A 26733-nucleotide genomic window follows, 5' to 3' on the forward strand; every position below is an offset into this window, starting at 1 on the left:
AGGCTACCTGAGACCTCACAATTATCAGGAGGACTGTGGATTACACCGTCTGTCTTCAGCCTCACAGCAACGCAGTTAACGCCAGTAATCATAAAGGCCCTGGCGCGTACAAAACCCCAGTTTGTTAATACGAATAGGTTCCTGTTTTTATGGCAGCGGGAGTAGAACTGGCCATGAATCCGCCGCATTTGACAGAGGAAAGGGCGGTTTTCACGCAGCTGAAGCCCGTGAGGATGTCGGGAGCGGACGGCGCTGAGGACACGTCCGTGTTTGAGGACGTCAAACCGCCGGTGAGAATCTCCGCCGACCCGCTGAACTCCAGTCTCGGCCTTTCTGGGTTTTTAACACCTTCTCCTTATATTCTCGGGTCTTATAAACTGTCTGTGATGCTGTAAGCTGGTTCAAGCTTCGATTCCTGTTAAATTACCTTTTGTTTAACGGGCTGCACAAAACGCGGCTCACCTGTAAAGGCAGGTTGAAGTCTTAAAGCTGACACCTGACAGGGTAGAAACGCACTAATAAACCTCAGCTATAGGCAACACGAATTATTTGACAATTTCACTGTTTTGGAGATACGTAGAGTTCTTTTAAACTTTATTTGCAAAAATGCAGATTTAAAAAAAAAGCCATGCCAAACACCACATTTAAAACAACTCTCATGAATCATAGAGGCCCTTTTATGATAAACAGGGTTTTTAGAAGTGTGATGATGTTAAAGTTGTTTCAACTTAAATATTTTGCAAACTATATACAAAGATTGATCAGAGAGAAGCTGTTTGCACACCTTCAGGCCTGGTTTCCTCAAGTTCTCCTCACCAGAAGAATCCCTTCATCCAGGAGGATGTTTGAGCTCATCCTGAGAGCAGCTTCAGTTGAGCTACTATTTTTGTCCCATCCTATAAAGTAATCTCATGCTCTCATGCAGCGTGACATGTGTTCCTGAACATTTCAGAAAGTAAGTCATGGCTTATTGCTCACAGCCCATCACGGTGAGAGTCAGAAGCCCCTTTTGGCCTGCGTCGTAAACACGGACAGCCGGTGACAGCACAAACATGCAGCTGCATTAAAGTTACATGGCTGTACAAAGGCCCTGCGTGATCGCAACACGGCGCAAACTGAAACCGAACCCCTTTTGTTGTGCTTCAGAGTTTGGTCACCTGCCATTGGTTTTTGGTAAGCTGGTGGCGAATCCGAACACCTAAGGCTAAAAAAAAAAACCCCAAAAAACACTTCCCATGTGGGCAGCAGTACACAACTGGTGGTTGGCGATTACGTTTTCAAAATGTAACATCCAGAGTACATCTAGTAGGTGTGTAAATCCTCAATTTCACGTGATTTCTTTTACTTGCATGCAACAGGTTCAGGTCTTAAGTATCATGGGCAGAATGACCTGGATGGTTTTTTTTGTAAACTGGGAACACGAGAAGCTGAACGCTGTGGCTGTTTATAAAAAGCAAGAGAGCATTTCCTGTCTTTTTTTTTTTTCTGTCACCGATAACCCAACAAACATTTCATCTAAAACACTTGAGTGTCTTTAGGTATGTGGTTGTCTTCTTTAGGACAGCTCTCTATCTTTTTGCAGATTACTGTGGGACTCTATGGGAGCCATAAACATGAACCACTTTACAGCCCTGACCTGTTTGTGTGCTCATAGGATTCCATGAATCATAATGTTCTACTGCTGAATACCTGAACCTTAGTGGGCCAATGCAGTATTTTTCCTGTTAATAATTGACTCAATTATCATAAGACATCATTTTGACTTGAAGGGTTCAGCAGGTTGTTGGCGCTACACAGCAGGTTGCAGCATATAGTGTCTTTTGTTCCTTTTGGGGTCACTGTGGAGCGTGTGCTTGGGGTGAAATAGCTTGGATACGTGTTTCTCTTTTCTTGTTTCATTGCTAGAACCTACGATGGGCTTTATGCAAAAACATTACGTCAAGTACTCAGAAGTCTGGCTAGGTGAAATTGTAACCCCTCAGGCAAATTTTTGCAGGCGGCTGCTTTGAGGAGGTTTACCTTATGTGCTCTTTGTTCACCAGAGGTTTATCCGGTTTGTTTCTCAAATTGGTCGCTTTCTGTAAGAGTTTTAAAAAAAAAAAGGTCTTCTTTCCTTTTGTTTTGCTCATTTGACTCAAACGGTATAACAGTAAAGTTAATAGAGGGGGGAGAGGGGAAAAAAACGTCAAATCCCTCCTTTGTCTTGTTTTTCGACTTTCTTTTTTCCGCTCTCAGACAGGTCTTTGTGTAATTGTGTCGGTGTTTTTTAAACAGCGCTTAAGTCGGCTGTGTCGTGACAGCCGTATGTTGCTCAACCTGTCTGTGCAGCGCCCGCATCTCCGCCATCCTCCCTGAGGCCAGAGAGAGCACGAGGCAGGCCGACCTCATGAGAAAGTCACAGCCGTGATGAGACCCTCATGAGTCCAATTCCTGTCACAAACAGCACTTTGATTAGCTGCCAGGGTATCGTCTTCACAACTCCAGTGAAATATTAAAGTCATAGTCGGGGTTCTTTTGCACAAATATTTATTATGTTTTGTTTAAATTCTTTATATATTTTTATTTTAGTGTGCAGAAAGGAATAAAAAAATGAAAATTTCTAAAAAAAAATTTAAAAAGTGGCCATAATCCACAGTTGATTGAATTTTTTTTGCTCAGTGTAGCATTATGCCATGCTGAAAAGCAAGGGAAATCATTAGCATGGTCCAAAGGAAACCCAACTCCTTCCTTTGTGTGACCTCCCTCAATTACTGAAGCAAATATTTAGTTATGGCTAATTAGTGTCCAACATTAGCCAGCAGCTTGTCATCAACCTCAACATCAGAATACCCTCAGATTCACATGCAAACACCAGCAGAACCAGCTGAGAGCAATGGAAAATACAAAATGAAAGAGTTTAGGTTTAGTTCTGGTTCACCGCAACATGTCAGAGCTTGACACAGTTTTGCACCCGACATATATAATTCTTGCTAATCATTGACGTTTCGAGTAACCTGTAAAGAAATATGAAGACAAACAGAATTCCAGTTATGATTGAAATATGTCAGATTCTGTCATTTGCTTTAGCTTTGGAGAAGCAAAGAGGGAAGTAAAAAGTTCCAACAGTTTTGTCACATCGCTGTGAGCAATTTTGGATTTAGACATAATGGGAGTTGAGGGATTTTGCTGGATGTAAACCCATAAGTTGGCAGGTGTATTGTCAGTATCACTATAAACATATATTTTTACTGCTTTACCACTCTCTTAATTGACTAAACCTGGAAAAAGAGACAAAGTCCAATATTTATGACTCATTCTCCTTTCAATGACTAAAAAAATATAAGTTTTTTTATATAAGTTTTTCAAGGTTATAAGTGTAACAGTAGCTTTGTCTTGTCTTGTAATTTTGGAGTGTGGCTTGAAATAAAAAAATAACTTGTAATACACACAACTCTTTGTACTAGTGTAAATATAAATCTCTTTCTCAAAGAAGCAGATGGCTTCTTTTAAAACATTTGAGGCATTAGAAGAATGCAGAAAGTAAAAGAATAACAACCCACAATGTTCGGTTATTTACATCATTTTTACCTTGAGGCATTGTAAGTAATTTTCTCTGGGAACTTTCTTTGAAAGTTTAGAGAAATATTCTGCTACACCGGTTCTGTTAAGGTCTGCTTGGATTGGTAAGAAATCCACTGTCTGACGCTTGAGAACATCAGAGCATACATTTAAGTCAAACTCAAGAAATCAAGTCAAATTTATTTCGGAAGCATGTTTGAAATGTAAAGTAAACCAGACAACATGATCAAACAAAACAGTTTTGCTTAAAAAAAAAGAGAAAAACTGAGGATGAATTAATAAAAATGATTTTCTTAAACATACATCAAACCTTTTTTTAGGACCCTTGATTTGTTGCCACTTAATAGAGGGACGTGTTAGAAACCTCTCAGTCCTTTGTCTTTTATGTGATATATTAGCACATTAGCAAATGTGTTAAGAAACTTTCTGTTTCTATTTGGCAGTAGAAACAGTTAAGTAGACTGTTTCTACTGTCTACTTAACCATGCGGATTGTTGTTTTTTTTTCTGTTCAGTCTTAAGTTGTTCAAACTTTGGTTTAACATGATCAAAATGGGGGTGGGTTTAAAGATTGCAGTATTTCTGTTTCTACTTAACAGAAAGTTACATAAACAACAATTGCAATATTAGTTTTTATAAACAGCAAAAAAAATGTCAGGTCTCAAACCCATCAGTGTTATATAGTAATTCTGAAACCTAGTCTCCTTTTTTTTCAGCTATTTATGTTCTTTGTACAAATTAGCATTAGCAACACAAAACTGTTCTTGGTTGGTGTGGATGGTTCTTTTTTTTATCTCTCTGCAGGTGTAGAAGCAGATTTCTAGGTTGTTTTCTTTTTATCCTTCTACCTCTCCTCTATTCTTAACTCCTTTCCCTCCCACCGTTCTCCATTCTCTTTTCTCTTTTTCTCTTTCTTTTCCATCTCTGTGTCCATTGTATTTGAAATGACCCCAAAGCAATCTCTAAAACAGTTTTATGTCAAGTGGGGCATTATAGCGAAAGATTTTCTTACTAGTGAAAGTAAATCTGTTGGGCTTGTCTAAGGCACTCAGACAGCAATTTTGATTGCTACACTGCTGGACGGGATGTAAAAATAAAGAAAAACACAAAACTGAAAAAAAGGTAGCACTTAAAATTTCCATGAGTTGTTGCTTCAAAAATTAATGATATTCTTGTATTGCTAACACAGAGAAGGACAGAATATAAAAGATATACACCGCTAAAATCAAATCTCTTCCTTTTCTGTTTCTTCTGTTCATTTACACACCAGCATTAGCTTTGCAGCTAAGCTTGTTGATAAGAAAAAACAAAAAGTAAAATGTTTTTGGTTTTATTTATCAATAAATCTTTGGATTGTTTGTCTTATAAGTTGAAATCAAATCATTAGTTGCCTCTGCTTTGGATCAAGCAATTGCTAGCGTAGCACAGCCAGCTTCAACAGGTAGTTTGAAAGTAGCAAATTAAAAAGAGTCATAAACCATGGGTTTCAAAACGTCAGTTTTGTTCTTTGCATATTTAAAGATAACCTCATCATATGGATAATTACATTGTTGTCTTTACTCAGAAGTCAGAAACTGGATCTGAGAATGATGTCGTAGCCAGTTTAGCTAGTTGTACGTCGGAAAACTTGAAGGGTTGCTAAGTAAATACTGCTTCTGACTTTGAACTCAGAAATTCAAACAAATATAATGGCTTTTAATGTTGCCGAAAAACAATATCATCCTAACATAGATAAGGAACTACTGTGTTACTATCATTGAATTAGAACCTAAGTTTCCAAATTATCTGCACTCCACAATGGAAAACTTGTCCTAACACTTTTTCTATTTAAAGTAAAACAAATCCACCATGCACAAATACTTTCATTATATTAGTATAAGACATTGATATGAAAAAGCCAGTAAAGATAAATTGAAAATTCTTTTATATGTTTCTGCACATAATATATAATGGCTGCCTTTTTTCGGAAGAAGGCAATTTTCTGCTTTTGTGTGTGTTTTATTTTGAAAGGCTGCAAAGATTGCGTTCATGATGAGATTTACACGTTGCAGAAAAAAGTCCGAGTTAAAAGTCACGTCCAAATTACGCCTACCTAGTAGATTTGATGTTTACAGTCTTCTAAATGGATAATCATTATCCACTTTCTTCAGAGCATGGTGCTTTAACCTCCCGTATTAGAAGCTCTTTACAGTCAGATCAGTCCATTATTCTTATGAGGATTATGGGAAATAAGTGAAGGGAATGAAACTTCTTCCTAGATTCTTGTGTCATTATGTCACCTGTGAGTTTCCTGTAAGACTGACTGCAGACGACAGGATAAGTTACAGAGTAACTTCATGGAGCACAGATCAAGAGCGTGCTGCCAGTCACGCCCACTGATTCCTGAAGATCAATACTTCAGATAACATCCAAATGTACTCCAAGCATTTTATTTATTTATTTTTTTATTACCCTGGATTTTTACCGGAAGTTTCTTTTGGTTCTGTCCTCCAAGGCCCGTCCGTCTGTGTGTTATCAGACTGAACAGCCCGGTTTTCCACGCGACTTACTGCCAACAGACGTTCTCCGTGCAGCCGAGGTTTGACATGGTTGTGGTTTGACTAATGATTTGACTTTCAGGACAACACATGCAGGTGATTTGAATACAAGTGAGAGCCTCTGCCGTGTGCGTGTCGCAGCTCGTTGGTATCCTCGCAGCAGTGGGTGAGGTGGAAGCGTGTCTGAGGAAACATTTGTATTTTTTTTTCAGTCATCTAGGTAGATTTAATTTTTTCCCTTTCCATTTTCACTTGGATATAAGGTCTTTTCTGTAGATCCTGGTATCGTCATGATCATCTCAACCAAACAGCAGACCTGTTTTAAAAATGTGAAATCTTACTTTTAATTCCAAGAAACATAAACGTGAGTTATCTCTAATCCCTTGGCACAGTATGTTCCTTCCACATGTTTGACTCGTGTGATTCATGGTGTGTTCAGTAATCTGTGTCCGTCCTGCCCAGCCACGTCTCCCTCCGTCTTCAAACAGTCATATTTCTGTTTTCTATTGGCTCGTCAAGAAAAACTGTTGCTCTAAGGGCTGCAAACAAAAGGTGAAATAAGTCTTGAAAGTCTGAACTTGTTATTGTATACGAATCCCTTCAGTTTCCTCAAACAGTAACGACCACTGCCAGCCTAAAGGAAGGGGAACTTAATTATTTTTGTTTTCATTTAGAACAAAAACAGAAGAGACACAATAAAGTATAGTTTAAATATTCAAAAGTGAGTAAATATATGCAATGATGGCAAAACAGAGGAGTGCTTTCTAGGTACTTGAATGTAATTCCCCAAATAACACAATTAAAAACATTAAATAGAAATTATTTAATAAATAGAAAACACAAAGAAACAAATTATAAAAGGAAAAAGGATTAAATGTTACATTAATTATGACAAGAGAACAAATTGGGATGAAACAAAAATATAAATGGTGCAACAAAAATAAAATAATTTGAGGCAGCAATAATGAAAGATGAAGGTAAATATATAATAATAAAAGGAAGAAAATAATTATGGTCCAAAAATGAGTGCAAATAATGCAATAAAATAATAATAATAATAATAATAATAATAATACAATGCTACAAGAAGCAGCACTATAATGCTACAGTCAGCATATAAATCTTCCGGCTTTAGGTCAAGACAGTACCATGATAATAAAATGTACCAGATGGCGTTTGCAGGGTCAGATGGAGGGATTTGAGTGATCATCAAACTTTTCATGAATCATGATGGTTTATTGTTGCTCTGGTGTGTCAAAGTGGTGGTAGAGCGATGTGCTAACACGGTGCTATCCTGTTAGCATGTGGCTGCATCCTGTTTAAAGAGGGAACAGGAGATGGAAGGATCGTCACGGGAACAGGTTGGTCACACAGAGCTTTATAGTGATTGGAAAAAGAACATAAATTCTCTTCAGTTTCTGTTAACTGTCAGGCTTGTTTTTTTTATGTAGTAAAATTATTTTTACTTTCCTTGAAAGCTATACAGATTTCTCCTAATTTTCTTTCCTATCAGAAACCATAAAACCACATCACAGCCTCAAAGGTTTGATTTTTAGCTCCAATGACCTCAACACAGTTTCTCCTCTGAACAGACCTGCTGGCCCCGGTGCAAATATAAATATTTTTTTTCTTTTTCTGTTTTTATGACAATCCAAAGGCGAATAACCTTTTGCATTCCTGAAAGCCATAAAGCAGAAGTGGTGTGCAGCCAGTCATTCTGCAGTTTGCTTTACCCGGGGGGCGCTTTTGGTAAATGGACAGAAAGTTGATTTTGGAATTTTCAAACGATATCAGGTGCATCCACCGACAGTAAGAAATCCACAACTAAATAAAGAAATTTAAAGAAAAGTATTTTCTGCTGTTGGCTTTCAGCAGAAAGCCTTAATGGAGACAGATGTTCTGTCTGCAACAGAGCAAATCTAAAACTTATGGAATGATCTTTCTGCTGCACTTGGAGCTGAATTCTGCAAAACCTCTTTAAGGATGGAGGTAAAGGTGGGTGGAAGTGGGAAACTCCCACTCCGTCCCATAAAGCAGCTGATAAGAGACTGTTGTTATCAGGCTGAAAGATTCATAGCGCGGCTGTTATACATTTCTCTAATTATTAACTGACTCACCGCCTAAAAATATTCTCCATGTTTAACGCATGAAACAATAGAGACACATTCTGAACTGAAGTCCATCGACTAGTCCTGCTTCAGGCGTTCCTTTAGCTTAATGAATCGAAGACTTAAACCAAACAGCATGACCTCAGCTTACAGCAGAGAAATCTGGAGAAGTTTGTTAGCTTTGGGAAAAGTTATAGTGATCAAAAACTAACCAAGACCAAGGTCACCTTAGGGTTACCGCTGCCAGCATCCACTGTAACAGAACCTGGTTCTGTCCAGTTCTGAGAAGGACACAAGCTCTCTCTCTTTTTGGAAAGAAACAAAGCGACTGTTTTTGTTTTCCACTTTTTTCCCACTCAGAAAATACAGAAGTCTTTTCTTCTCGGCGGCTTTCTCAGATTGCACTGATCACACAGCGGAGGGAGTTCAGCTGTGACTAATGATGGACATCTGACCTGACCCTGCAGGGAAAAGGCTGCAGGATTCATGCATAGATGCATGTAAAAACAAGAAAACATGCAAACGGCAACGTGTAGAGAAGAGTTCAGGATGGGTGGATTTCTTTATTTGGGAAAACCAAGAACTTTCCATGATTTAGCAGCTTTTAGGGTAAATCTGACATTGTTCTGGAAAGATGCATTAGTTTGTTTCCAGAGTTTAATTTCTGCATTTAAGTTAGGTTAAGCTCTGGACTTTGACTAGGTCATTTGCAATACATTGAGTGCTTTCTTTTTCAGCCATTTTTATGGCTGTTGTAGCGTTGAGACTGATTGTTCTGTTGGTAAACTTGTTTGGGCGTAGATTCAGCAGCTTTCACATTTGACTTGGTAAATAGTTTGGAACCAAGACGTCCAGGTCCTCTGGCTGCAGAACAAGCCCACATCATGACTTCTCCACCACTGTGCTTGACTGTTGTTCTTCATTTCATCTGTCCTGTTTGACCCTTTTGCTGCATTCAGATGCAACTTTGCAAACCATTGCCAAAAATCATGCAACCATTTTGTTCTAGAGAGAACCACTGGTCATACTTTTCAAACAAGCCAGACTTTGTCTGTTATTGTCTCCTGTCACAAACTTTAATATTTAGTGTGCGACCTGAGGACTGAAGAGTCTGATGTTGTTCTCTGCCGGGCCGTTGATCCTGGGGAAAATTGCCAACTTTCTTAAATGTTTTTCACTGCAAATAGCTTTTCTTTTTGTAGAATGGCAGATCTATGTGGTTTACACATGGCTTTACAACCCTTCTCAGATTGATGGGTGGCATCTGTTGCTCCTCTGCTTCTTGCTGATCTCTCTCCACCCCAGTCCGTTATACTCTTTCAGTTGGAATAAATGTAAATAGGACTTGGTAAAGATTATATTGTTTTTTTATATCCTGAAACTTTAGAGTGATGATCAACTGAAGTGCTTAATTTCCTTTAATGTCTCTTTAGAAAGATAAGTACGACAGTGTATTAGGGCTATTATTGTTAGAAATTTTCCCCTCTATTTTTTTCTGCCAAAAAACAAACCTTTGACTTTTCAAGCTCAGAAATGTCCAACAGACAGTCGAGGGCTTACTCGTGTAGTGCAGATATTTTCCTTGACCTCCATCAGCGTCTCATTACCGTCATTTGCTCCAGACGGCTCTTGTGCAAATGAAAGACGAGTTCATTAAGTTCATTTTCTCACTGATCAACGTTCTGCTTTGCAGAACTCGAGTATGTGAAGTAATTACGTATCCAAGAGCAACAGTTAGTTTGCGGTTTAAAGCTCTAATCTTCATATTTCTGATCAGCATAAACTGAAGTCACTGCCGGATTAGTCGTCCTCCTTTGTGCATCACACATATCACACATTTCTCTTGCTTATTTTAGCTCTCTGGTGCTGTCCGTTGTGTGTCTCACTGGCGTGTTTTTGCATGCTGAGCCCAGTCGTCCTCCTCCCCTCGTCTTCTGTAAGGATCGGATTTGTCTGGCAGGTTTATTTTTACCCCTCAGTGTTTAGGTTTTGCACCGTCTTTCTCATGCGTTCAGCCTTTGTTTTGGTTTGTCTGAGAGCTTTTTTTTTTTTTCTTTCACTGATTGTCTCCTTTATGCATCAACCCCCAGGCCACGCCCAGGGAGGGATCTCACTGAGGGATCTCACCCGTCTGTGTGTGCAGGTGTAACGCGTGTGAACAGTCAGGACCTCTTAGAATCTGTGCATATTTTTAAACTTTGTGCGCATGGGTGCGTGCACGTGTGTGTGTGTGGTCTGTGCTGCAAAGACTCTTTACTCAAGAGCTCGTGCACTGCCTGCTTCATGGACTCTGAATGACACACACCAGTTAATTAGGGATGAAGATCAGATAATGGCTCCCAGTCAAACACAGGAAAATACCTGTCGTTTATTTTACTCAGCGCTGAGCATGTCCAGTCCTGCTGCGCAGAAAAATGCCTCTGTTTTCGCCACAGATCCTCCAGCTTTAAGGCTGAAAGAAGAGTTACCAGAAATAGACAAAAGCAACGTTTTGCAAAAGTCGTATAAAAAGCACAAACGTCAGTGTACTTAATGTGGTGGGCATTCTTCCGCTAATGCATTGCACTAATAGCAGAGCTAGTTTTTCATTTAGCGCTGTAGGAATTTTGCTTACTTTGAAAACATTTACTGCACTTAGCTGGATGGATTTTTTAGATAAATTCTAAAGCTCTAATTTTACTCGCCTGTTTTGTAAACTTCCTGTGGAATAATGTTTGACATCTGTGTTAAAGTTTTAGTTGTTGACTGTAAGGAATTCAAGTAGCTATACGTTTATATCCATGCACTTATTTTGAAGTTCACCCAGCATTTCTGTTTCCCCAATGACTTGATTTCAAACAAGAAACACAGGAACAAAATAAAACACAGACAGTGGAGGACATGATAATAAACATAAAAATAATATGACATAAAGGTTGTAATCATTCAAGGGTAGATATTGGAATTAAAGCTTTTTCTAAATACAGTGTTTGTATATCTCTTTAGCATTTTACCACTAGCTACCATGGTGATATAGCGCTTTAGCAAAACTTACATTTATGATTTGTGCTTTATGGTTAGCGCAGCTAACTTTCTAGGTAACGGTGCCCAACACTGTTAAGCTAACACAATATTTTTAATGATTGTGAAGATTAAATGTATGAATAAAAGTACTAATGAAATCCATAGCAACCATTTACCATTAGAAGAACCTTAGTTAGCAACAACCTGAAGACCAAGGAGCACAGCCAGACAGTTCAGGGAGGAAGTAGTGGAGAAGTATAAAGCAGAGTTGGGTTAAAAAACAATATGACAACAATATGTCATGTGTTAGAATGGTGTAGTCAAAGTCCAGACATAAATCCAATTAAGAGTTTGTGACAAAACCTGAAAATTGCTGCTCACAGATTTCTCTGTCCAATCTGACTGACCTTATTCAATTTTATCTTTATTTCTCACAATGCAACCTAATCACAGCATACGGCTTCACCTAATATCCCAATAAAATACTGAAGTTTGTGTTGCTAAGGTGACAAAATGCGAAAAGGTTCTTGGGTTAAGGTAACAGTAATTTTCCTTAGTGTTTATAAGTCGTTTCATAAAGTGTATGATAATCTATTTGGCACTTGTTGTCGACTGATTGCATCTTTGTTTTCTTATCTTTAAAGAAACTGAAACTTAAAACATGTCACCTCCTGCCCTCCTGTGATTTATTTATTTATTTTTCTGTTGTCTAAGGAAGCACAGTGAACATGCACAGGAAAATACTTGCAGATGCTCAGAGTGTTGCATCTCTTACAGAACAGAACACCTCCTGTTACAAAGCAATGATTTAAAAAGCTGAAAGTTGCTCCCTAAAGTTTAACTTCTGCTATTTTCATTTCAGATTCAGCTAGAACTGGATAAGTACCTTCCCCAGATCAACAGCCCCCTGCTGACCACCTCCACAGACATCGAAAAGAAGTACAGACGAGAGAGCGCGTCCGTGGTCGATGAGTACTTCTCAGAGGACAAAATTCCCACCCCATACAGCCTCAACATCAACCTCATCCTCCCCAGCACCACCCACCTCCGCACAGGCCTCTACAGGCCCAGTAACCCCAAAACGCTGACGCCGCAGCAGATCAAGACAGAACCGGGCCTGGAGGTTCCCTGCTCTCTCCCTGCCACCACCCAGGCGCTGCCAGACTTCACCTCGGTCTTCAGCGTGCCGCCGGTGGTCAACAACGTTTTCATCAAGCCGGATATGAGCTCCACCGGTGGGGTGACGGTGTCCACTGCAGTTCAGCAGCAGCAGCAGCCGCATTTAGACACAGAGCTGCAGATCGGGCCGCCGCCGCCGCAGCCGCAGGTCTACCACATGCCCATCGCCGGCTCAGACCTCAGCCTGCCACACAGTGGCGCGGCGGCACAGGGCTCCACCGGCGGCAGAACCATGCTGAACCTCGGCGCCGCCGCTTTGCCAACAAACAACGGCGGCTACATGATGCACGCCGAGCACCAGCTGCAGCAGCAGCAGCATCACGGCTACTACCAGGCATCAACCCAGCCCACGGCGCCCCACAGCCTGCCGCCCTCACCACCGAACTCACAGCCAGGCAGTCCGGACGGCCAGCCGGAGCTGCTCACCCTGGGGACGCAGCCGCCGCCTCCGTACCAGCAGCGCCTGGGGGGCCTGAAGGTGACGGGACTCTCTGCCCACGCACTTCTAATGACGCACGGCCAGGGCGTTCTGACGGGGCCCAAATACAACCGACGGAACAATCCAGAACTGGAGAAGAGGCGAATCCACTTCTGTGACTATCAAGGTGTGTGTGTGTGTGGGGGCTAAACATAGACACAGCTGCATGATTGTGAAGTAGAATATCATCCATGATTTTTTTTTATTATTATTATTCTGGACTCAGTGGAAAAAAAACAACAAAATAAACAGATTTTGTCAATTTCTAGCAATAAAACCATTACCCAGGTCAGTGTTCGATTGAAACCACCTGCTGTATTTAGCCAAGTTTTAATGCAACAATTAAAAGCAGATTTGAATGAATCGAGGTGTAAATTAGAGTATTAGTCAATGAGTGTAGATGTGATTCTGTTTACCATGGAAAGCTGAAAGCTTTGTGTTGCATCTAACTTTTTACTATTAGATTTTAACTTAAAAATCTTAGTCATTTTCTCATTCATTTCATTTGTGTTTGCATTCTGGTCACAAAGCTGCTTGCAGGGCAGTTCTCCAGTCAGCATCCTGCATGCAACCAGATTTAACAGCTTGATAAACAAATTGTTAGCAACTGCAAGTTTCAGCACAACCACTCCAACAAGTTTGTCCGATTTGCAACCAGAGTCGCTGTTGTGTAAACAAACTGAAATCCAAAAGCAAAAGCGCACAAACACGCAAGATCGTTCAGGAAGGATTTTCCCATCGCCAGCATCCTATTAATAACGCAACAGAAAAAGGAAGCATGCACGCCAGCAGATTAGGGCTGATTTTAACTCGATAAGAAAAGTTTCTAGGCAGATTTTAAGACTTTAGTCTTGTTTGTCTGCACACTTTTTTGCAACACTGTTTATTAGGGATTATATGGAACAATAAGTTTAAAATATACGGCAGCTTGTTTAACCTCCTGAACAGGTTTTATCTTTTGGTTTTTCGCCTCATAAGAAACTGATAAAAATGAAGTTTCGCTGCAAGATTTTAGTTTTTCTGGATGTGGATCTTCTACTGTTTAAGCTTAGCGGATGCTGTAGTTCTTCAGGAATACTTGTTGTTGTGTGACGTTTGTTGAGGACGTCTCTGCTTCCTGCCTTGCTCATCAGCTTCTCCATCGTCTTTTCACAGGTTGTACCAAAGTTTACACAAAGAGTTCCCATCTGAAGGCGCACCAAAGGACACACACAGGTGAGAAAACTCTTCCCAACTGGCAGAGTTGGACTCTGACATGGCAGGAAATGGGTGTATTTGTTTGCCATCACTTCCTCATTTTCTGTCTGGTCACCGTCCGTTTATAGAGGAACCGTTCATTTGTTTATTTATTAATCCAGAGTTCTCACACAATCTGGAAAATTTTCTTTCCATCTTTGCTTCCTTTCCTTCTTCTTTTGTTTCATTTTATCCTTTCTTCTCATCTTCTTTCCTGCCTTCCTTCCTTCTTCCCTCCATTTGTCCCTTCTTACTTGCCTTCTTTCCTTCTATCCTTCCTACCTCCTGTCTCTCCGTTCAGTTTCTTCTTCATCACTCTGTCTGCTCTCTATTCTCCTTCCTGCTTTCTGTCTTTCCTATTCAAACTATTTTCTCCTTTTTTCATCAGTCTGTTTCAGTTTTTCATGGTTAAAATATCTTTGATGATGATTATAATAATGATATTTTGTATTTACTCTTAAATACCAAAAACTGACCGAAAACCAAAAAAGAAAGAATGTATTTTGGTGATGAGAAATTTATAGGAACACTGAAAGTCACTTTAAAAATGTTATAAGAATGATTTGAGCAACTTCTCCATAAAGCGATATTTGATTGTATCTTACTAATCTTATCAGTGCAAATCCATGACTACACTGATGGCTGCTGTCCATCGCCATCTTCTTTCCTCATCAAAAGGTTTAGAATAAAATAAGTTTGGTTTGCATCCTTGTCTTTGTGCACCCTCTGGCCATTTTTACAATGAATTCAACTAAGTAAAAGTCAAGCTAGCAACTGTTTGATTTTTGACAAGCTCTACAGGAGCTAACACTTGTTTAGCTTTTTAGGTTTTCTTGATGTCCATCATGGCGACTGGGCTGTTTTCTAAAGGTGCGTCACGTGCTGAGGGTCAACAGCGGAAGGGAAGTTTTAGGAGATGATAGGAAAACCTGCTGTGGTTTACAATTTGGAGATGGCAGCTCTGACACTAAGACCACTTTTAAAAAAATCCAAGAACCTCTGGCTGCTTGGAAATGAAACCATGAAGCCTGGTTCAGGAGTGATTTATGGGCTCAGCGGCTGCAGATCACTGGATTTTCTGGTTTTATCAGTCACAAGATGTCTCTCAAAGCTGCAAAACAACTTGAAGATACGCTCCATGATAACGTTTTGAGACTCAACAATCTTGTTTTTGCATTATTCGTCAACTTTAAGCATGCAATGTCAGCTTTTTGCTTGTTCTTCTGTCCCAACTTTTTCATGTCTAATTGCAAAACGGCAAACACCCACTCAGTCATACTGGAGCTATTGTCCTTCTGATGGAGCCACTTTAAGCTTATTTATTCAAATGTTGCACGTTTGTCCCTTCGCCAGTTTCGATACGCCCTCAAACAATAATAGAGGTGAAGAACAGGAGCGTAATTAAAATGAAAATGACGTTCAGGCGATTTTAGTGTTTGTTTTTTTGTTTTCATTTTGTTTTTTGTCTTCAGCACATGTGTTCATGCTCATACTTGTCCGCTAAATTTCCCGAGAGGGGGAGAACAAAGAAGGGAGGGAGGAGATCAAAATGAAGAAAAGAGAATAAAAAAAGAGGGAAGACGTGCGATTAAATGAAGACCAAACCAGTTTCTCCTGCTTTTCGGCTCCTTTTCAGCGTAAGCAGATGTAGGAAGGTAAAAGGGGCTTTGCCTGCAGAATGGGGGCAGGCTGGTTTCGACGTTTCTTCTTGGTAAGGCGAAACCTGCCGATTCCCAGCGGCCTCGGCTCAACCTGTGTTTTAGAGATTTACTCATGCGATTAAAAAGCTGCGCGGCTCCTTCAGCGCAGAGGTTTGAACCCGCAGCGAATGCGGCGAGCAAACAGAAACAGACCATAAACGGATAAGATGAGACTTTATGGATGTGAGCGGGGAAGTTTGGCTGTTAAAGCAGCAGGACACGGCAGCACAGTGCAAACAGACTATATGTAATATAGTGATATGTAATGAGAATAGTAAACAAATAACAAATATATAAAAAGATTGACCACTGTGTAGATCAGGCGTCTGTAGCCTTTACAACCGAAATGAGATGTTTAGAGCCGCAAATGTTTGGAGCTTTTGAAATAAAAAAAGATGACTTACGATTGAAATTGGGATGTTGAAATTTATTTTAAAAGTTAATATTTCCAACTTGATGGCAAACGTTATCACTGGTATTTTTAGTGTTGTTCTCTCATGGAGGAATAACGTATTACATGGGAAAAAAATGCTTAACCACCAATTGTTAATGGATTTATATTTTAAACAGTAGTTGATTCTTTATAGTTTAATGTCAGAGTTATTACAAACCATTGCTGAAGGTCCAAAGAGCCACTTGTGGCTCTGAAGCTGCAGAACTGTGGCAGAGATAATAACAGAAATTATAGCTCCAATTTTGGTCAAAAAATATGAAACTTTACTGAAAATGCCCTCTCTCTAGCAGCACTATTCCCATTTTTCTGACTTTTATCAAAATCTATAAAGTGACCTTAATCCACACTTATCCAGGTGTTTTGGATTATATGATCCAGCACCAGACTGTTTCACCTCTGACCTGTGAATTATTCATGCATAAAAAGGCTTCTAAACTAAAACAATCCATTACTAAAATAAAAGCATAAATCATGTGTTTATGAATAATGTTGCTACCACTGATGATAATAAGGGCCACAATCCAGTACAATGATATGATGAATTAATATTTATGTACAGTAGACCCCCGGTATTCTCATTACGTTTACATCTCATGTATTTCAGCTCTGATTCATCGTTCTTCCCCAGCCATTGTTGTTGTTTCAACACTTTGTTTTATCTCCGGATGTTTTAATAAGATTTTTCTAGTTTTCCATACCTGTTTATGGTTCGTGGTCAAATATCGATCCACTTCCTGTTGACATCAGTTCTAGTCTAAATGAGTTACCTGGAGTGTAAAACTTGTGTGACGTTTACGACGATGCTTTGCGATTTTTCTTGCTACTTAATTGCGGCGATCAGCAACTTTCACATCTGACCCGTTTTCTAATCAGATTAGAAGATGATCTGATTCTTTTTATTGCAGCTCTTTTAAGTCTGTTTCAGATTCCTGGAAGAAAAAGTTGATTCTTCCTTCCAGAGTTGATTTTGTGAAGTTGTGTGCTTGTGCATGTGTGTTTATATGAAAACAACATTTTAATTTTCTTTCTCAAGTGCAATCCATTGTTTTCATGCTTGCTTGAGATTCTACAAACAAACCAGGCTGCATCACCTGCAGGTTACCAGCCTGAGGAGGACAGGAGCAGATTATCTTTGCTTGATATTTGTCTCGTTTTAGTCGTCGAGTAGATAAAGGACGTCATCTGATGTAAGACTACAGAGTGAAACTTCTTGATCTAGGCTTTTGTTAGAAGCTGAAAATCATTTTTGTACTTTGCTTAGAAACTTCAGTGTATTATCTTGGATTGATTGAGATTAAAAACAGCGTTCAGCACTGAAAGTTGCCCCGTATTCAGTTGCTGTATTGATGATAGTAAGGTGGCCTGCATTAAAAATCCAGAAATCTGTCTGGTTTTTTTTACATTTCTTTACCTTTAGAATTGAATATCATGTCACGTTATATCCTGTTACAAAGCTAGCAACTGCTAACCAATCACAGGGAAGAAGCAGAATTCATGGTGGTGAATGCATGAAATGGTGATCTTATCATTATGCCTGAAAGAACATTTTAGATTTTTTTTTTCTGCTAGAAATAACAAGAAAAGAAGTCAGTTGAGGAGATTCAGAGATCAGATCGGGATTCCTGCTGGACGTCTCTCTCAGAAGTCTTTTTACCCAGCATGCAACTGCTATGAAATATTTGTGTCTTTCTCCACTCCTTAAGTAATAAACTGGTCCAGGTTTAAAAACACTTTGTTTTTAGAGCTTTTGTTTTGACAGAATCATAGTTAATAATTACACCAGCAGCCATTTCACTCATGAGTTAACAGAATGTTAATCATGTCCACCGTCAAGCATCGGACTCAACAGTAAAAGTCTGTTTCTGTGGAAGTGAATCACCATCTACACCTTTATCGGAGAAATCGGCCCCTCCCAGGAGCTCCGAGAAGGGAGGGGGGGGTTTAAGGGCCAACCTTGGCCATGGCCGCCTCAACTCTTCACTTTGACTTTAAGTTGTGTGTCGATACCTAAAGAATGCAATCAGCCCGATTAGGTAACCCTCCAGCCCTCTTCACAAACACTAACCAAGCTGATAAAACTTGAGTTTATGGGCGTCCTGAAGAGCCTGAAAGTGTTTGCTCTTTGACTCCGTTAAAAAAAAAAAAAAAAACAGGCAGAGACGTTGTAAAAATAAATGATTATACTTCATTCGTATTACACCAGACAGTGTGTACAAGTCTTGTACGGCAAGAAACTGAAAGCCTGTAATCTTAAATTCAGCTACTGACGCATTGAAAAGCTGACGAAGTGCAAGGAATGGTAAAAATTTCATAATAGAAACATTGAAAATAATTATTTCTAAATCTAAATGTAACTTTAGGCTTGAAATGTTTACAAAAACTCAAAGTTGTAGAATTTGTAGAATTTTTCAAGAGCTCTATGTTCTTACTAAAGTCATTTCTGTAAAGTGCGTGACATTTGTCCGGAAATGTTTCACGTTTTTAACTCCTAGTCTTGTTGTCATGGTAATCCATAAGGACTAAGCTGGCCAGTTTGAAAACTGTTCAGCCGCTCATTTAAAATTTTCGCTTTCCCTGCCGACAATTTTCGTCCAATCAGAGATTTTGTGCAAGACTTTGAGGATCACAAGCAGTTTTTTTTTTTTATTTTGCTACAGTTAAAAATGTGGGAAATAGTTTAAAAACTGATGAATGTCTCCTCTTTCTTAAAATTCTGCTCATTTTTTTTTCATATCGTTGTCAGTGGGACCTTCATGTGGTAATTCCCTGACTGAGGTTGTAGCTCTGATATAGTAAGTGGTACTGCTTTAAACAGTCTCACTGCCTCAAAGAGGACACATTTCTCTTTGGTTTGCTGTATAAGTTGTACACGAAGTCTGAGAAAGAAGACTTTATTTAGAAAGGTTTGGGAATGGTGAAAACTGGTTCACAACTTCAGGGAGGGATGAAAGCCCACAGACTTCTGTACTAAAATTGGTAAATTGCAGAAAAAAATACCTAAAACATAAACTGTGATTTTTAGTTCACAGTGCACAGCAAAAAATATTTCTCACTTATTAATTTGGCTCTTATTAAAAAGCCGCAAACAATCATAAACTTTTACGTTAAAGCAGGTTTGGTGCCTCCGCCTGGTGAATAAAACCTCAAACACTTTAGAAGAAGAAGCGACCGATGTCCTGTTGTTGTTGCTTCTTAGCTTCTAGCCCAAAGTGACTTAACAAAAATCAACCTTAAAAACTACAAACTACATGCCTGTCTTATAATAACACAATCATCTTTTTTATATTCTGAATCTACAACTCAGAATAAATTTAAACAAAGAAAATTCACACAATTATTGTTGTTTTGATCAAATCTTACATGTTTTGTTTACTATTTAGTAATAAATGATAAAAGTACAAGAAATGTATTTAAATTTTTTTTAAAAATGAAAAGAGCATTGTTTCTAATCCAAGTGCTTTCAACTAGTTTGGTTTAAAAAGAAAAGAGAGAGAAACAGAATCGCACGAATGGGAATTCACCTGACATGTAAAGAGGAAGAAGCTGAGGTATTCGTTCCCTTTAAGATGTGAGACTTGAAGTTTCTCAGAGAGGAAATGTGTATCTTCCATATAAAGTCCCCGTCAGGCTGAATAAAAGCCTCTCTTTGTTCGGATTGATTGATGCACTCTCGCCGCTCGCGGTGTGTTTTGTTGTGATGGCGTGGGTGAGACTGTGCGTTCATCCATCATGGCTTATGATGTGGTCAGAGTTCGTGAACCCATTAACACACGCGTAAGCAATACTGTAGTTTGACCGTTTTTCTAATCGGCCACCTGATCAAACAGCTGCTGGCTTCCATTTACCAACGTCTGCAAAGGCCTTTTAAGAGCTGATTCCCTTTGTCTTTATCGCCAATTTTTATTTATTTATTTAATTTTTTTAGCTTGATGCAGTTTTCAGCTTTGAAATGTCGTATAAATTGTGTTGCTAATCTGCAGGATTTTTCTTGGGGTTGAAGACGAATGCAGGCAGGTGTAGATGGATGACTTTTCACCTGCCCTTTTGGCAGCTTGTCGAGGAACACATAGCAGTCAAGTATGTTTGTTCTGCGCTCCTATGTGTCGTATTTCACCGGCTCTCAGGGATAATAGTCTTAGAGAGCCGACTGTGCTTCTTTTGACCTCAACAGCGCAGCGAAAGAGCAAAACCAAACACACCTGTGGCATTGAGGGGCCTGAGCTTTTCATATTTGTACTTAAAACTCCTCTTACATACACAGAGAGTTACGATGTTCTCCATATAAGGAGACCCTAGAGCCGTTCGAGAGTTTCGGTGATATATTTTAGGGGATTTTGGGAAAAGACCAACATTATTGGTAAAACATGATTACACCAAAATTCTTTAAAACCTTCTTTTGTTTTCGTCGCCGCCCACTGTTTGCTCTTTGGACTCATAATGGCTGCCACTACGTTATTGATGGAGGCTATCTAATCAGAGCTAACAGAGTCCATGCTAATAACGAGAACATAAACGACCCACCAGACAAAACAGAGTCAACTCTTCACATTTTTTGATAGAATAGGAAAAGTCCGTTTTTGTAGAAACATTTAAAATGTTTTGCCTTCAGTAGACTTTTTGGGTTTGGTCATTTTAACTCTGTTCCCTCTGATTTATTCCCAGACATTATTTTGCACCTCAGCTATGAACTGTTGCATTTTTTCCTCTCTGTCATGTACATACCAGCTTTTTTTTCTTCTTCTTCTCTTTGTTGATGATTAGCTCAGGTGTTTGGCTTTGGCACGTCGCGGCACAGCGGAGAAATGTCAGCCTTTGGGTGGGGTGGGATAACTGTCGAGTTAGATTTACTCGGCTTGTTTTTCCGCTCTGCTTTGAACCCATTTTTCACAGGTTCTTTGTCATCAAACCTCCTTACACATATTGGCCCTTTTATTGTAAAACCAGTGGAACGTGTCTTGTTTCATAGGATCAACATTAAAGGTACAAAAAGATGTTGCAACAGTCGGATAAATATTGTTTCAAAGGATCTCTGTGCTGCACACTACACGTAATTTTTATTTTTTCTTAAACAATTAGAAACTGTTTGCGGGATATTATTTATTATTTGCTGGATATTTGACCGTCTCTTGTGAAATTGCAGATTTTGTCAATTTTAAACAGGCTGAGGTTAATGTTAGCCTGCTTTATTTTCTTTAAACCCAGTTTGGATGTTGTTGTCATCATGTCTGGAAACTTCATTGAGTTTTTTTGGCCAAATTGACAAGAAGTATTTTGATAAAGAGTCAAGCTAAAACCATCAAGATGAAAATGTATTGTACTAATTGTTCAATCTCACCTCACATAGATGGATAGGTGGAATTTAGACTCTACTTCAGGAAGCTGATCTCAAACACAAACCATAACGGTTTGCTTTTTTATGAATAAAACATTTTAAAATTGTGGATAGGTTTCCCAAGAACCCCAAACTCAAATAAAAAAATCTTTCAAATACGAACTACTTGGATATCTAAGTTTAAATGGGTTTTTTTGGACAAACAATAAAGTATACTCACAGTTTTACCAGCATTAACACTGTGTTTTACTCTGGTAATTGCATTAAAACTGTGGATTTAATGTAAATAAATCTTGGTTTTCTAAATATTATTTCACTTATTCAAATACTAACATGAACAAGTGCTTTCTGTAATGATAAAATATGCAAGTGTAAATAAAGGAGTGACTACAACATTACCCTTTAAAAACAAAAGTAAAGTGTACTTGCTCAAAAACACACATTCATTTTCAAGAAAACTAAACTCAAACTGAAAGGCAACATTTATTTGGCACATGTTTGTGTTATTTTTTTTAGAAATACTTCAGCAGCATCTTAATGTGATCTCCTGATATTTGATTATCAAACATCTCAGATTTTGAATATATTGATATAATCTAAAGGCATACTGCAGGTTATTGCTTACATACTGAAATTTTGTGCGGGAGAAAAACTATGGAGGGCAAAAATATTTTTTACTTGCTATCCACAGCCATGCTGTGGAGAACAATTCTGTTAACCAAATGAAGGCAGGTGATGTTGGTGTGACTCATTTAGTGCAGTGTGCCACAGCAAAGGGAAATTGATGCAGTAAAACCATTAAATAAGACTCAAAACCACTCATATTTTTCTTTTATCTCGCTCTCTGTGTTGGCTTTATGCAACACGCAGGCCCGTGGGAATGGTCCGATATGGATATGAACTTTGGTTTATTTGCAGGTCTATCACTGGTCTGTACGAGGTGTAATCATGATGTCGAAGCATCCTGCAGTGTGCTAATGACAATGTGTTGTCCTTTTTTTCTCTTCCAGGTGAGAAACCGTACCGCTGCACGTGGGAGAACTGCGACTGGCGCTTTGCCCGATCGGACGAGCTCACCCGGCACTACCGGAAGCACACCGGCGCCAAACCCTTCAAGTGTGTGGCCTGCAGCCGCTGCTTCTCCCGCTCGGACCACCTGGCTCTGCACATGAAACGCCACCAGAACTAGAACCTAGCTGCCTGTGGATCCAAACCAAAACAGTCAAATAAAGAGAGCAGTATCCACATATCGCAGCCACTTGTCTGGACTCTGGTACCTCTTGACTCAAACAGTCCAAAGAAAACCTAGGGGTGCACTAAAGGACCGGATTTTAACATACAGGTTAATCATTTTGTAGATTGATCTTTCCTGAAGATCGCTTCCAGGTTTCAAGAATGGACTCCAAAACTCCTGATTGTCTTGGGAATCTTATTTTTCTTTCCCCTACAAAATGACTGTTTTCATCTTCCAGCTCTCTGAGCTATGAACTTTCAACGAGACATGTCCTGCCTGTGTACATACATGTGCATATGTCTGTGTGCGTGCGTGTGTCTGTGTTTTTGAGAATACAGCGAATGTATTGAGCATTATACTTGATGACTTTTCTTTTTCACTGAACGCGATCCTGAGTAATATTCTGTGTTTTGTGACTTCCTTGTGATAAAAATAAAAACCTCCAGCTGAGGGCCTGAATGGGGAAAAGAGGCAAAAAAAAAGAAAGAAAGAACCAGCAGATGAGATGACGCAGCCCTCCATGGAGGGGTTAATCATAAGCTCGTTAGGCCTGTTCCAGCTCAGGTAATGCCTGTCAAACCCACTGTTTGTATCCTTCATCCCTGTTGCCATGGCGACCGGAATATCACCAGATTGTCTTTTGCAATGTTTTTTTTTTTCTTTTTGCTCTGCAGTCTATTTATTTTTGTGTGTTTTGCTTCAATTCTCCTCATATTTGTTTAACGCTTTAGCTCTGAAAAGCAGAGCGTTTATGCAATCAGGTTTGTCCTCCTGATTGTTTTAATGCATCACGTGGCAGGAAAATGACTCTCAGGCAGGTTAGCATTCACTGCGTTGTGTAAGTGACTGACTGATGAGGCCTGTGCAGCGTCAGGGCCACACTTCCTACGTGGCAGATTTGACTTTAGACTTCCTATGCTGTCTGGAGAAATATGGGAAAACCCGATTCCCCTAAGAGAAAAGTACTCAAAAGAAAAAAAAATGTATACTATTCATTTCAAATTCATTTGAAAAGTACTTAATTTATCCCAAATGAAAATCTGATGTTGCAGCTTATGTCTTCAAGTATCTCCAAAGACTTGTTTTGGGTTGTGAAGGATCTCCAGTAGCAGTCAGTCTTACAATGAATCTGAAGATGTCTCTGACTGAAGACTGGTGCTGTACGATGGCCTCATGACTGTCATTACAGCTCAACATCCGGGCAGCAGAGACAGTTTTCCACCGTAAGACGTCCTGGATGACATTTTGTCAAGCGCTGCTAATCCACTTCATTTGCTTTTGCCACACCTCTTTAAATCTCCGTCTGGTTGTTTGGTTAGAGTTCGACCAGAGAGACGTTGGACTTAATCCTTGCCCGTTACACTGCAAAACCACAAAATCTTAACAAGTATTTCTGGTGTTTTAATGCAAATATCTTAGAATACCTGAAGTAAGTCAAACTAACTTACAAGTAACTTTTCAGCAAGACATAGGAGCTTGTTTTAAGTCCTTAGTTGATATTGATGAGAAAGTACTCATTCCATTGCTAGATTATTACACTTATAACATTTTCCCCTTGTTTTAAGTGAAATAATCTTACTTGAGAACCAGTACTTTTGATTAATGTTAAGGAATTATTGACTCGAAACAAGATTTATATCTTGCTGAAAGTTACTTGTAAGTTCTGTCTTATTTCAAGTGTAGTAAAATATTTAAGATAAAAACACCTTCCAACAGTTTGTGTATGTAGTGTATGATTGGTGGACGAGATCATTGTATCTCCCTCCTTTTCTCTCTAATTTACTTTCTATACCTGAAAGACAAACACTTTTGCTGTTTGGCTTCTGATCTTGACCCAATTTAAATTAGTGGCTCAAAACCTGAGTAGTTCTGGAAAAGTTTGCAATTGCCCTGACTGATCCCAATGAAAGATTTCACTCCATGGAGGCTGGCTGTCTGATTAGTTGATTTAAGTGAAAACCTTCCTGTTATTTCAACAGTATGATTGTTCTACTTTTACTTGTTTTTTCTTATTTTGTCACCAAGGAAGAAAGTTCTCCTGTCTCTCTCTTTTAAAGAGACCAACCCACTGTGTACATAACTGCAGTCTTAACCAAAGTCTCTGTAAATATTTGTTTTATTTACTATTATAATATTAATATTTTTTTGTTTCCTTTTTTTTTTTTTTTAAACTAATGGGATTTTAGATTGGTTGTTTGTGAGAGTTTGTTTAATTTTGTTTTGATACCTAATGTGTGTAAGAGAATTATCAAATTGTTGATGTACAAATTCTAAAGAACAATGGTTTGTCTGTGCGTCTTTCTGTTTGTGCAGCAGTGATGTTGCAACGGAATAATAAAAGATTTTTGGAAACTATTTCAAATTCTTCGTGTTGCTTATTTTGAACTGTGTTCAAAGGTTGATTGGTGGAGTAAAGTGAAAAAAAAAACCCAACTAATTAAAATGTCCTCCCTGCCTCATGCACACACTCATACCTGAGTGCAGATTAGCGAGGCTAGCTAACCGGACAGTCATGTCTTTAGGGATGAGATGGAGATTTCTGAGATGGCTGATTTTGTGTACTTTGAACCATTTCTGTATTGACTTGGCGACATGTTTTGAATCATTAGAAATCTAAAAATTCCATTGATGACCCCTTTCTTTTTTTTTTAATAATTGCATTTTTATTTGACTTTCCGCATCGTGTCAACCACATTGTCTTCACAGGAAGATGTAAGTTTGATGGTGAGTTAATTACTCCGTTGTGTCAACTCCTCCGCTCCATTCCGGCTCTTCAAGTCGCAGAGACTTTTTTTTTTGCAACTCGAGTGGCATGAAAGTTGATGCCGCTAGCAAAGCGGCGGTGCAAGACACAAAGGTGCATGATGTTCTGACGGAACAATTAAATACAAAGAGTAATTCAGTGCATGAAGACCCAAATGTACTCTGTCATTAGGTTTGTGCCAAGATAATTTCAGTCTGGAGCCTCAGAGACCAGACATCCAGATCATTTGGAATGTGTTCCTTATGCAGTGGAAACATATATTTACACACATGGAATAAAAAGACACAAGCTGATTTTTTTTCTCACTGTCTGAAGTTTCTAGTTTTAACTTTGTTAGAATTACTTAAAATTTTTCTACTTGGTAAATTAGAAAAACATGGCAAGAACATTTTTCTGAAATTTTCTTTGAACTCAAAATTGACTTGTGACTCCAATTAACTCAAATATATCACTTAATCTGTCAGACCCAAACGTTTTGACCCAAGCCATGCATTTTAAAAAAATCAGTCTTCCTTGATACTGGCTGACTGTATGTACAATTTGGAATTTGAGAAAGGTACAACGAAATGTCTAAAAATTGTTCTCGCCAATTTTTCGGACATTTTCCGAAATGTAAATAATTTTGGTAATTCTAGCTGATCTAAAACAAGAAAAGTTTGGTACAATTTAACTTCAGACATTGAGGAAAACATTGTCTGTGTCCTTTTATTCAGTGTATGTAAATATCTGGTTTCAACTTTATATGTACAAGACAAAATGGAGGGAAACCAGAACTATATTCTGTATTTTTAAACCATAACTTTCACCCTGAGACTTCCTCAATCCTGCCTGCATTTGAATCTCCATCAAAAACCAAACATTCTTTCAACTCTTACTGTGGAAGGTAATTCTAATAACTCAGGGGGCAGCTGAATACAAATACACATCACACTTTTCAGATTATCAGTGAAACATTAAAAAACATGTATCATCCTTTTATACTCTGTAGACTTCCCCTACTTTGTGTTGGTCTTTGGTTTGCTTCTCCACCTGCATCCAAAGTGCACAAAAGAGTGTTATCATAGATCCTTCCTCCTATGAACTGTCAGACTCCAAGAAACTCTTAAGTGTTTTCATCCCTGCTGGTATTTGCACACTTTACTCATTTTAAA

At 38.9% G+C, this 26733-nt stretch overlaps 1 protein-coding gene across 1 annotated transcript; it reads left to right on the forward strand.

Annotated features, from left to right (window-relative positions):
- klf5l (Kruppel like factor 5 like) lies at positions 1-25173 on the forward strand. The gene is made up of 4 exons (XM_032576369.1): positions 1-290; positions 12068-12989; positions 14018-14077; positions 22595-25173. Exons 1-4 carry the CDS (start codon positions 150-152, stop codon positions 22771-22773), a joined length of 1302 nt encoding a protein of 433 aa, XP_032432260.1. The 5' UTR covers positions 1-149; the 3' UTR covers positions 22774-25173.
- The last annotated feature ends 1560 nt before the right edge of the window (positions 25174-26733 follow it).

The sequence above is a fragment of the Xiphophorus hellerii genome, chromosome 11, assembly GCF_003331165.1.
Source record: "Xiphophorus hellerii strain 12219 chromosome 11, Xiphophorus_hellerii-4.1, whole genome shotgun sequence".
NCBI lineage: Eukaryota > Metazoa > Chordata > Actinopteri > Cyprinodontiformes > Poeciliidae > Xiphophorus > Xiphophorus hellerii.